Source organism: Camponotus vicinus, unplaced genomic scaffold (genome assembly GCF_025532165.1).
Source record: "Camponotus vicinus isolate PSW18456_S1 unplaced genomic scaffold, iyCamVici1.0 SCAF_3, whole genome shotgun sequence".
NCBI lineage: Eukaryota > Metazoa > Arthropoda > Insecta > Hymenoptera > Formicidae > Camponotus > Camponotus vicinus.
The window spans coordinates 6,654,453-6,667,330 of record NW_028141967.1 but is presented as its reverse complement, the minus strand read 5'-3'; the positions used below and the strand labels follow the sequence as shown (position 1 = coordinate 6,667,330).

The 12,878-nt window shown below is 30.6% G+C and overlaps 1 protein-coding gene across 1 annotated transcript; it reads left to right on the top strand.

Annotated features, from left to right (window-relative positions):
* Positions 1 to 6,559: 6,559 nt before the first annotated feature.
* Positions 6,560 to 9,124, top strand: LOC145968726 (uncharacterized). Its single transcript, XM_083094434.1, has 3 exons — positions 6,560 to 6,670; positions 8,297 to 8,663; positions 8,756 to 9,124. The coding sequence occupies exons 1-3, from the start codon at positions 6,578 to 6,580 to the stop codon at positions 8,926 to 8,928; spliced, it is 633 nt and encodes a 210-aa protein (XP_082950560.1). The 5' UTR covers positions 6,560 to 6,577; the 3' UTR covers positions 8,929 to 9,124.
* Positions 9,125 to 12,878: the final 3,754 nt, after the last annotated feature.

Genomic DNA, 12,878 nt, shown 5'->3' with positions numbered 1-12,878 from the left:
TAATGGTAAATATTACTATATTATTATCTGTCGTTTAGATATTAATATAGTAGTAATAAATGAAAAAAATTATAATAACAGCTATATCTAAATAGTACGTGGAACCTGATGAATAGCACATTTAACAACATAAAACTTATTATTTGGAATGATTGTATGTGGCACATGTTTCTTCGCTTGCCGCGCACTACTCTTAACTTTTCTCGTATTCAATATTTAGCATGAAATGTATATAAAGGACTAGTATTAAACACGTAAGATCTAAAGTATATTTTTTTCCTCTTAGCAGTAGTGCGAAAAAGAGGATGCTACTCACACGCAGGTTCTCGGATTGTATGCATGTGAGCATCCTCTTTCTGACATATCACTGTTTATCAGTTTAATTTCAGACAAACTGAATTTAAAATAATTTATTTAATAATCTGGATTCCTTGTTAGGATTCAGAATATTAAACAGATTATTTGAAATTATAACGGAAAGAAACTTTTAAACAACTTGGTGCTGCGTATATTAAAAATCTGTAATATACGTAACATGTATTACAGATTTTCAGTACTTATAGTGAATTTCGGAACACTACGTATACTATAACTATATGGTTATATGAAATGGATATTATGATTTTACGAACTATATTTTCATGTTATATCAACTATATTTTTTATAGTAAAATGCACTATTATATATGCTTGGCGCCTTAAGATACTATAAATTATAGTGAAATTATAATAATTTCAACTATAATTTTTTATCAGTGTACTAACGAAATTGAAAATGCAGTTCTATCGGCGCCATATATCAGTTCCATAAAATGGGCAGCTCGATCACCTGATTTAACATCAGATTTTTTTTGTGGAGGCAAGAAGTAAAATAATACATTTATAAAAAAAATCGAAAATACACTGATAAAAAATTATAGTTGAAATGATCATAATTTCACTATAATTTATAGTATCTTAAGGCGCCAAGCATATATAATAGTGCATTTTACTATAAAAAATATAGTTGATATAACATGAAAATATAGTTCGTAAAATCATAATATCCATTTCATGTAACCATATGGTTATAGTATATGTAGTGTTCCGAAATTCACTATTAATACTGAAAACCTGTAATACATGTTACGTATATTACAGATTTTTAATATACGCAGCACCAAGTTGTTTAAAAGTTTCTTTCCGTTATAATTTCAAATAATCTGTTTAATATTCTGAATCCTAACAAGGAATCCAGATTATTAAATAAATTATTTTAAATTCAGTTTGTCTTAAATTAAACTGATTAACAGTGATATGTCAGAAAGAGGATGCTCACATGCATACAATCCGAGAACCTGCGTGTGAGTAGCATCCTCTTTTTCGCACTACTGCTAAGAGGAAAAAAATATACTTTAGATCTTACGTGTTTAATACTAGTCCTTTATATACATTTTATGCTAAATATTGAATACGAGAAAAGTTAAGAGTAGTGCGCGGCAAGCGAAGAAACATGTGCCACATACAATCATTCCAAATAATAAGTTTTATGTTGTTAAATGTGCTATTCATCAGGTTCCACGTACTATTTAGATATAGCTGTTATTATAATTTTTTTCATTTATTACTACTATATTAATATCTAAACGACAGATAATAATATAGTAATATTTACCATTATTAATGTTACAATGACTGTATGAATAGTAAAATTATATGTATCATTCCTTTCTTTCATTTTTTACTTATATGATATTTGAAATTATTATTAATTATAGCAAAAAGTTTCATTGTTTCTCGGTACCATGCATATATAGTTTATATTACCAGTATTATTGTAAAATTTACTATAAAAATGAGTATCCTAACTATAATTTTTTTACCATGCAATTATAGTCAATGTTATCATTGATTTTTTTATCAGTGTAGGATGGAGTTGGAAGAAAAAATTATTGAAGCAGATTATGTTTGCCAATTATATTCGCAGCTGTAATACTACAAATAATTGCGATAATAATTGCAATAGTTTGTTACGACGTGCACGATTATGTATCAAATGTGACGGTGGACATATTGAACATCTTTTATAAATAGATATCATCTTAATATTATTAATTTGTGCTAACGTTTTTGAGTGAGAAAATTATGAACGGTTTATGACTAATGTTTGCTTAATTATTTTAGGTTCTTATTAGATCATCTGCATGGTGAGCGTTGACCGTAAAATGTATATACTTATAATAATATTGTTAATTTTATTAATTTCATATGTTTCTTATTTAATTTGAAATTAATTTTAAGTTTTCTTCGGCCAATTCATGAAAGCACCTTTACCGACCACTCCTGAGTGCGCGTAAATATAGTCTTGTTATTGGTCTTTAAAGTTCTCCCATTTGAAAATTATTATAGCCTCGACATTTTCGTATTGGAACTTTCGTCTTAAAATGTTACAAAGAATTTGTCATTAAAATATTTATCGCGAATTTAGGAACCTGTATGTACTTATGTAATTAAGAAAATTATGTGTTTTAGAAAGTATATTGATTATAATTTCTTATTGATATTTGTTGTTTAATATAATTTTTGAGAATTTTCTGTTTTTATTTTAGGTTCCCTTCTTCGAAAAAAAATTATGAAAATAATACAAAGAAACTAAGAAATATTTTTAATCATGCTGGAACTAGTATAGAATGTATGAAAAGACTAGAGTATTATATATCTTTAATGCCTTATAATGATTTATGTGGTATTAGAGAAGAATTTATTCGTTTTCTCTGTTTCGTATCTAAAAATTCTATGATATATTGTTTTGTTTTGGACGATATAAGCAGAATTATGTCTACACCATGGTAGAATTTAATGAATTAAAGTGCCATTAACATTATATTATAAATTAAAGTAATTATTATACAGCAAATTTTTTCAGGCACGATTCTAATTTGACAACTAAATATAATTTTGGTTTAATTTTTCACTGGCTAAGACAATATCGTTTAATATATGAGCAAAATAAATTTACAAGTTTGCCGAAAGAAAAACTGCTTTTAGAAAAGCAAATTACTATTATAGTTCAATATTTTCTACCATATGTGTCTTACTCAGACATTGATATGTGGTTAGATCACATTGCGCAAAAAGTACTGTGCCGCCTTCAAAATAAACATCCTACGCATTCTGTATTCTCGATATCTTCTGAGAAATTTATTTTCTGGAGATATAACAATATCGATGATAATTTCTGGACTCCAACAGAATCAAGGCAAATAATATGTATCCTGGAAGAATATATATTTTCTGAATTAGAGTTTCAGAAATTAGTTGAATTATTGATAACATTAGATGTCGAATCTAAATATATCAATTACGTAAGTTATTTTTATATTATATTAAATTGTAATGTGCTACTTTGTTATGCACTACGCAAGCATATCTACGTGTTATCTCATAAATATCCAATATAATTTTTCTAATAAAATGTGATGATATAGATTTTAGAATATCAAGGATATATACTACCTATTATATATCACAGCGTAGCCAGAAGACTGGGTATACGCTGCTTTTTGAGAAATAACCATTTTGCAATAGAAATTTTATGGGGTCCAAAATAGTTAGTACAATTTTAGCTTGAGAGCTTATCTATCTGATGTTTTATATATATGTGTGTGCGTGTGTGTGTTATACAGGGTATCCGATAATTTTTTGCACATCCGAAGGTAGGTTGGTTCAAACTAAGAAGGAAACTTCTATACCATTTTGTGATTTTCGCAATAATTAATGAGAAATTAAGGCTTTCCCGCAATCACCACTCCTTCCCCATTTACTGCTTTGCCTGATATAAGTTACAATGGGACGATTCTTGTTGCTGTGCGCTTCTACTCATGCAGATTGGCCGACCTTTTTTAAGTAATTTCTCATTAATTATTGCGAAAATCACAAAATGGTAAAGAAATTTCTTTTTTAGTTTGAGCCAACCTACTTTCACATTTCGGGTATGCAAAAAGTTATCGGACACCCTGTATATGTTATACATATATATGTTATATATATGTTATACACAGGGTATCCCAGACCACCCGTACACCCCTTTTAAAATGAAAATAAATGGCTTTTATAAAAAATCGCGAACAATTTTTAAGTAAATCGAGGGTAAGTATTTACTTTAGGGAAGCAACCTCTGATGACCTTGACCTTGACATATGTTATAGTGGTCACCCTTCTAAGTAACTTTTAGAAGGTTTTAGCCGTCGCTCGTGATTCATTGAAAAGTTATCAACATAAGAAGTTATAAATAGAATGTAAATTTTATTGACACCGTGTAGATAGAACTATAGTATATATAATCCAGAGCTGCCACGTTTTGCACATTTCGGCCGATTTCCGTGAGTCAACGCCTATCGCCCCCCACTTACGTCTCGAGATCTTGACAACGAGCCAGCTAATAACCGTAACTAAGACACTTCAAATACGGCGCATCTATAACGCGATACCGTTCCCTATACCCCGTCTGCCAAATGTCAATATTTTATTATTAATGTAATTAATAATCGGGAATTGAAACTTTATTATACATTTTGAATTAATTATCTAAAAAGATTTTAAAGAACTCGCGTATTTTTTTAAAGTATTAACATTTGGTAGACGGAGCGTACGGAACAACATCGCGTTATAGATGAGCCGTACCTGAAGTAAAGTGTCGCGCGTCTTGGTTACGGTTGTTAGCTGGCTCGTTGTTAAGATCTCGAGAGGTAAGGGGAGAGGGAGGCGGCGATAGGTGTTGACTCACGGAAATCGGCCGAAATGTGCAAAACGTGGACAGCTCTGATATAATCTATATAAATATGAATTGTAGTCTCTGTAGAATTCTCGATTTTTATTTATATACAAGTGTTCAGTTGTTCCTTAGACATTAAAACTAAAATTTGATTTAAATAAAAAATAGGTTTGAGTTAGGTTATATCTTTCGAAAGTGGAGCCCCCCGCAAGGGGGCGGAACTCACTGTATCCACGCGTATACATTTTACTTTGACTCTCGCAGAGAGTGAACTTTGCTTCACTTTGCAAAGTACACGCGAGGGCCACCCCACACCACCCCTGAGTCAGCATAAAACGAGGTCTATTATTGTATGGTTTCACATAGGTTTGCAACTCTCCATGTGAAACGAGGTCTATCCCATACTACCCCTGAGTCAGCGCGAAATGAGGTCTATATTGTATGGTTCCACATGGGTTTACAATTTTCCATGCGAAGCGAGGACCCATAGACCTCGATTCGCGCTGACTCTGGGATGGTGCGGGGTGGACCTCGCTTCGCATGTAAAGTTGCAAACCTATGTGAAACCATACAATAATAGACCTCATTTCGCACTGACTCAGGAGTGGTGTGAGGTGGACCTCACTTCGCATGGAAAGTTGCAAACCCATGTGAAACCATACACTAATAGACCTCGTTTCGCACTGATTCAGGGGTGGACCTCGCGTGTACTTTGCAAGGTGAAGCAAAGTTCACTTTCTGTGAAAATCAAAGTAAAATGTATACTTTCAATGTGAAACATGAACATCTATATGTACACAACATCGAAAAATATGTTTCATTTGTTGAGAGTTGAACTCACAAGAATAAGTAATAGCAATCGTTCACAACGATGTCCAAGGAACAACTGAACACTTGTATATGAATAAGAATCGAGAATACTACAATTCATGTTTATATAAGTTATATATACTATAGTTCTATCTTCACGGTGTCAATAAAATTTACATTCCATTTATAACTTCTTATGTTGATAACTCTTCAATGAATCACGAGCGACGGCTAAAACCTTCTGAAGGTTACTCAGAAGGGTGACCACTATAACATATCAAGGTCAAGGTCATCAAAGGTTGCTCCCCTAAAGTAAATAATTACTCTTACTTTTTCACGTACAATTCGAATCTGTAATAAAAAGTATCATGTTCCCCTAAAAAAATTCAACTTCCGATTCGGATGACATATTTCCGGTCGGAATCAAAAGTTGAAAATATCACCATTTGATAGAGCATACCCGATTTACTTAAAAATTGTTCACGATTTTTGATAAAAGCCATTTATTTTCATTTTAAAAGGGGTGTAGAAGTGGTCTGGACACCCGCGCGCGCGCGTGTGTGTCTGTGTGTGTGTGTGTGTGTGTGTACATATGATAATTTTTCTATTATTTTCAGTAATACGGAAGAAGAATGGACTTTCATGGAGTGTTTTTATATGAGTAGATCTAATCTACAATACCCTGCAAACATTAATAGAAAAGAAAATTACATTGGGGTCAATTTTTTAGAGAATCCATTACATAATATATCAGTAAGCAATTCTTTATATGTAATCTTTTTATTAATTTTAACAAGATATAGTTAATAAAAATAACAATCAATTATAAGTCTTATGTACAATAAGTTGACATAAGTATAGTCAATTAGTCAAATTATTCCATAAGTAATAAGTAAAAGATAACTTCGTTTTATTTCTAATTTGCAATTGAAATTTTTTTAGGAGATACTTGCTGAACATTTCTGTGATCTGAAAAATCATTGTAATATATTGTACTATTGGAAACTCATTAAAATGGTGAATGTCTTAACACGAAGTTTAAATAAGTTCGATACTGAATATGTACGAATGGATAATGAATACGAAATTATTGTACACTCAATAAAGGTAGTGTATTACACACATTATATATATATATATATATATATATATATATATATATATATACAGGGTGTCATGAAAGTGAGCATGACTTTAAAAAATTAAGGTAGATTGGCTCAAATAAGAAAAAAGTCTTGTACAATTATGCAATATTAACGAGAAATAAATTAAAGAAAATCGGCCAATGCGCGTGGCTAGAAGTGCGTGGCGGTGAAGGTGGTCTCACTGTAACATATTGGCGGCACGCGGCGAAACGGTGATTGGGGAGGGGAGGAGCGATGAGTGTGTAGGCGCGCGGCGAAGGCTCTTCCCCTCTCCACTTTTCGAGTTATGAGGCTTGAAATAATTTCTTAATTTTATTACATACACCGTAAAATATCTAGTAAAATATTCATTTTTCGATTATCTTACCTCAATACTTTTATTGCACAAAATAATGTGAGAAATCAATTGGTGTAAAAAAACACATAGTTGTTTTTAAGAAAAAAATGTGTAATTGTTAATTGCAAATTACATGGTTAAATGATACAAGTCTGCTCAAAATTGGAATTATTAGTGATAAACCTGCATAAAAGGGGACTCTACTCGTATGACTTTGATCTTGACATATGTTGTCAAGGTCATCCTCCTGAGTAACATTCCAAAGGTTTTAGCCGTCGGTCGTTGTTTATTAAAGAGTACGATTCCACACAAGTGTGCAACTTTCCACGCAAAGCGTGATACACCCCACACTACTCCTGAGTCAATATAAAACGAAGTCTATAATTGTACAGTTCCACATAGGTTTGCAATTTTCCACGCGAAGCGAGGTCCATCCCTGAGTCAGTGCGAAACGAGGTTTATAATTGTACAGCTCCACATAAATTTGCAACTTTCCACGCGAAGCGAGGTCTACCCCACACCACCTCTGAGTCAGTGCGAAACGAGATCTATTATTGTACGGATTATTTATGTGTACTATGTACAATAATAGACCTCGTTTCGCACTGACTCAGGGGTGGTGTGGGGTGGGCCTCGCTTCGCGTGAAAAGTTGCAAACCTATGTGGAACAGTACAATAATAGATTTCGTTTCTCGCACTGACTCAGGGATGGTGTAAAATATATGTTGTATCTATCACTTATTTTTATTAAAATCTAGATCTATTATTGTATATGGTGTCCGAAAATTATGTGAAATTAATAAAACTTTTTTTGTCTATAACTTTTTAATAAATACATGACCGACGGTTAAAACCTTTGGAATGTTACTCAGGAGGATGACCTTGACAATATATGTCAAGATCAAAGTCATACGAACAGGATCCCCTTTTATGCAGGTTTACCAATTATTTTTATATAGATTTAATAAATACGAACGCATCTTTATTTTTCAGTTTTTTGTTTCTCGGATTTGTACTATTTGGCATTTAAATCACTTACACACACACACACACACACACACACACACACACACACACACACACACACACACACACACACACACACACACACACACACACACAATATATATATGTATAAAATAATAAAAATAATATAATTATCTATATAACTTAAAGCATTACAATAATTACTTTGGAAATTACTTGATAACATACTAGTTAAATTTTATTATTACATTTGTATACATACAGAATGGAACCAAAATCGTGAGAAAAATACAACCAGAAATAAGAGATAAAAAAAATAAATTTGCAATTGGTATCGTTGTACGCATTCATAGACATGTAACAGAGCAATTGGGTATTATGCTCAGAGAAATTGATTCTCACACTGGCGTGATAATTGGTAGGCATTATAAATGCGAAGCTTGGTTCGTAAAAAGAAAGTTGGAATCTTTTGTTCCATATCTAAGCGAATGCTGCGATACAAAGAATGATAGTGGCCACTTTTGTATATGTAGATGTGAAGAGATCTATTATAATATACACGCAAGAATTCAATTCCAACCACATTATATAATTCTCGCCGAAAATAATATGTTATATTATTTGCCACAAGGTACAAAAATATTAGTATTAGTAACATTATAAATTATATATCTTCTATGAGTTTTCATTCACGCAATAAAATATATCTTTTTTTTATTTCAGATACTCTATCAATATGTTCACCTAGATGGATCAATAACGTTGAAATAGGACGATATTTTTCTAAATTCGAAGGTACTCATTACGTACCAAATGAAAGCCTGGCAAAAGAATATCCAACTGATATGGCTGCTATTCATGAAATACTTCCCAGTGTCCCTCAGCAGTGTGCATAATAAATTTTATAATTTGTGTAACATAAATATATTAAAATTATGTAGAAATAATATTTTAGCTTTTCTCTACGAAGATTTTGTGACATTCTAGACATTGTAAGATTAAAAATACAATGTTAATTATAGTATAAAAATAATATATTGAGAATATATATATATAGAATTGTGTGTCGAAATTATGTACCAATAAATGCTTATAATCCATCATAACTATTCAAACTCTTTTATTGGTGAATTGGCTTGAGTTTTCACAACATCGAATAATTTCCAATTAAACTCTCGTTATGTGCAACGTGTTATATAATTCTATAAATTTTATGGACCTTATGTTATATCAAATTAAGTCTATGTGTATTTTACGCATCTCGTAAATTTTCATCCGACCGATCAATCATAAGTCAAATGAAACGCAAAGTATAGCATCATTAATAGAGATATATTATAATATATAAAGATAAAGAATATTTTACTCAAATGTAAATAACAAATTATTGTTTACATTTATAAATATTAAAAATTTGCCTTTATAAATTATACATGTATATAGAAATAATGTATGCTTAATATTATTATTTTTCCTGGATTATAATAAAAATGAATATTTTTGCTTTCACTTTCAATTAAGTTAAAAGAGATTTATGATGTGAACATTTGTACATTACTAATTAATTAATGTGAATATGTGAATATCGGAATACTATTAATTAACTATCAAGAAATTAGAAATAAAAATTTAAAAATAATTATTGTAGTAAAAATATTTAAATTTTTATGTAGAAGAAAAATTTGAAAGATTTCTTTTTAACGAGGAATAATATAAGTTATTATATAGAAATTTTACGATCACATAACAGAAATCTTATTTTTCACTTAGAAAGCTAAAAGAATATCTTGAAATATAGTATAATCAAATTAATTAGCAAACAACCAAAATTTATATTATGAAAGAAATGCAAATATTGCAATATATTTAAAAGGATTATAATTAAAATGCAATATTTAGAAATACCATATAAACATAAAATAATGAAATCTTGTATGGAAAATATCAAAGTTATTATATGAAAAAGAAAGAATTAGCAAAAATGAAAAGTCTATAATTAAAAAATGAGGAGGAAATAAATAAGAAATGTATATTTAAATTAGTATTTATTGTCACATAATATTTGTTGGGTGTTATGCGAATGGAAAATCGTGTTCTTGTGGACTGTATAATTTTATTTTCTTGAAATAGAACAAACGAACTGTGTCTGATCTCTCGACACGACGACGCGATACAAATTTGTCTTGACTCGAATTAACAAAGTAAGCGCGAGCCGAGAATCGGTAGCTTGTGTCTTGAGAAAGATCGCGAGAGATTTGTATCCGAGAAAGAGCCTTCGTTATTTCACTATCTTAATGCCTTTTCGGATCTCCTCTTAAGGATCTTCCCACTAATTCGCACGCTTGCGCGAATGCTTAGGCGCGTGCATCGATTATAGATCGCATGCTCAATACATCAATTCTATACAATATTAGTATTTATTGTCATAAAATTTTAAATAACGAAAGTTTACAAAATTTTCAGAAGCTGTCGACCGAGTGACGTTTCATTCAAACTTTCAAATATATTAAATAAGTATTTTACAACCGAAATGACCATCAATTTAGGTAGAGTAATTTTGGAAAGAATATTAAATATTTAAAAACCGTTAAAAATCAATTATTTGAAAAATTTTCTTTATGAATTTATGGGATGTAAAGTGAGTGGACTTCATTCACTATTTATGATAATTCAGACCAAAGAAATCTTTATTTTTTGTGTCGTGAATGATCAATTAAACTATTTGAAACATTCGTATGTTCTGATAGAGTACATTTATAGCACCGTGTAAAAGATAGTAATATTGAATAGATATTGAAATTACAATATTATTATAAGATAGAGGTAGGTTATTGCATCACGCAATGTACTTAATTATTTCTGTAATAAATTTCTGTATAAAGAGATTATATATAAATTATAATGTCTGAGAGAGAGAAAGGAGGAGAGAGAAAAAGAGAGAAAGAGAGAGAGTTCCAATATAATATAGAGTTCACTACTGTAATATGATAAATTATGCCGATCAATTTCAATCGACACGTCGCATGATAAGAATATTTCGCTGTTATTCGTGATTCATTGTTTTCATAAATTATAAATTCTCCTCTTTTTATTTACGCTTTATTGTTAAATTATGTGCTAAAAAATACACTTTTTTAATTATTGTCTTTAGTTCTTGCATGTTTAAGAATTTGTCGTTTTTTACGTAAATAATTTTAGATTATTAAAAATATGTAATATTTGTTAAAAATATAGAAAAAAAATCGTTTAACACGTATATTAAAATAAACTTTCTTAGGTTTAAATTATTTTGATTCCGCAATTTAGAAAAAATTTATTTTATAATGTAAAACATGAAAATCTGTCATTTTGTTACAATTTTTCATATTTCAATTTAAAAACTTGCAATATATAATATAATTATGTTAAATATTTATCAATATAATAACATTAGACTAGAAATAAAGATCTCTTCCTTACATTAATGATTTACTTAAGATTTACTTGTATAATATAACTTTCATGCCTTCCGGAATTTATAACGAAGCCATATTTTATTATGAATGTAATTTAAAAATATTAAATATTTTCAAAAGTATATATTGTCCAAACTTATTACATTGTGTAATATAATTTTTGAAAGTTTTTTGTTATAGGTGATTTACTGCCAAAAAGTAGTATAACGAGATATGGAAGTACATAGAGATACAGAATGCAATTTGTAATATGTAGATTTTACAAAACAAATACGAGCGGGTATAAAATATATCAAAAACATACTCTTTTATATCTTGTCACGGACGACTTCCGCTTAAATCGCCGTCGGATAGACGAAGTCGGGATCAGAGTCCGGTTGTCGTAAAAAAAAAGCGAGAGCGTGTGTGAATGTGAAGAAAGAATAAGTGTTTATTATAAATCGTACAATGTATGTCTGTGTGTGTGTTTTACAATGTGAGTGTATGTGTGTTGCACGTGGTGTATGTTAAATGCGCGAAGAGCGTGGTGTTGTACGGTTTCGCTGGGCGAAGAATATGCTAGGAATATACGCGTGGTTGTATTGCACGGTATAAATGCACGTGAGGTTGTACGCAATAAAAGCGTTGTTCGGAAATGCAGAGAGGGAGTTACTTATAATCCGATAATAACGTCGCTTTCGCAATGCAAGATGCTTCGTGTATCGCGCGTGTTTACAACGCGAGTGCGTTCAATGACCGCTCGACGTAGCGCGTCTCGTATATACAGGGTGGCCCATTTTAATCCATCCAGTCGAATATCTCGAAAACCAAGCCCGGGAGAGAAAAATGTTTCAGACAAAAGTTGTTTGGTTTCGAGGGGGCCATAAGATGATACCATTGGTTTGACCTTGAAGAGTCATTTGAAGGTCACGTGAAGGTCATCTCAATTTTTTTAAATGGCACCCCCTATTTTTTATTACATATTCTTGTAGCTGACCTCGAGAGCTTTCCAAAACACTATAATTAAGTTAGTTTCCACTAAGTACTTTCCGAGTTATGAGGCTTGAAATCATTTCTTAATTTTACATAAACCGTAAAATATCTTGTAAAATATTCATTTTTCGATTATCTTACCTTAATACTTTTACGTACAAAATAATGAGAGGAATCAATTGGTGTAAAGAAAACACATAATTGTTTCGAAAAAAAAAATGTAATTGTTAATTGCAAATTACATATTTTTTCTTCAAAACAACTATGTGTTTTCTTTACACCAATTGATTCCTTTCATTATTTTGTACATAAAAGTATTAAGGTAAGATAATCGAAAAATGAATATTTTACAAGATATTTTACGGTTTATGTAAAATTAAGAAATGATTTCAAGCCTCATAACTCGGAAAGTACTTAAT

Excerpts from the sequence above, each read along its gene's own strand:
- LOC145968726 (XM_083094434.1), top strand. The coding sequence starts at position 6,578 with ATGGTGAATGTCTTAACACGAAGTTTAAATAAGTTCGATACTGAATAT. Across the intron at positions 6,671-8,296 it reads TTATTGTACACTCAATAAAG|AATGGAACCAAAATCGTGAG; the intron begins GTAGTGTATTAC and ends GTATACATACAG. Across the intron at positions 8,664-8,755 it reads GTTATATTATTTGCCACAAG|ATACTCTATCAATATGTTCA; the intron begins GTACAAAAATAT and ends TTTTTATTTCAG.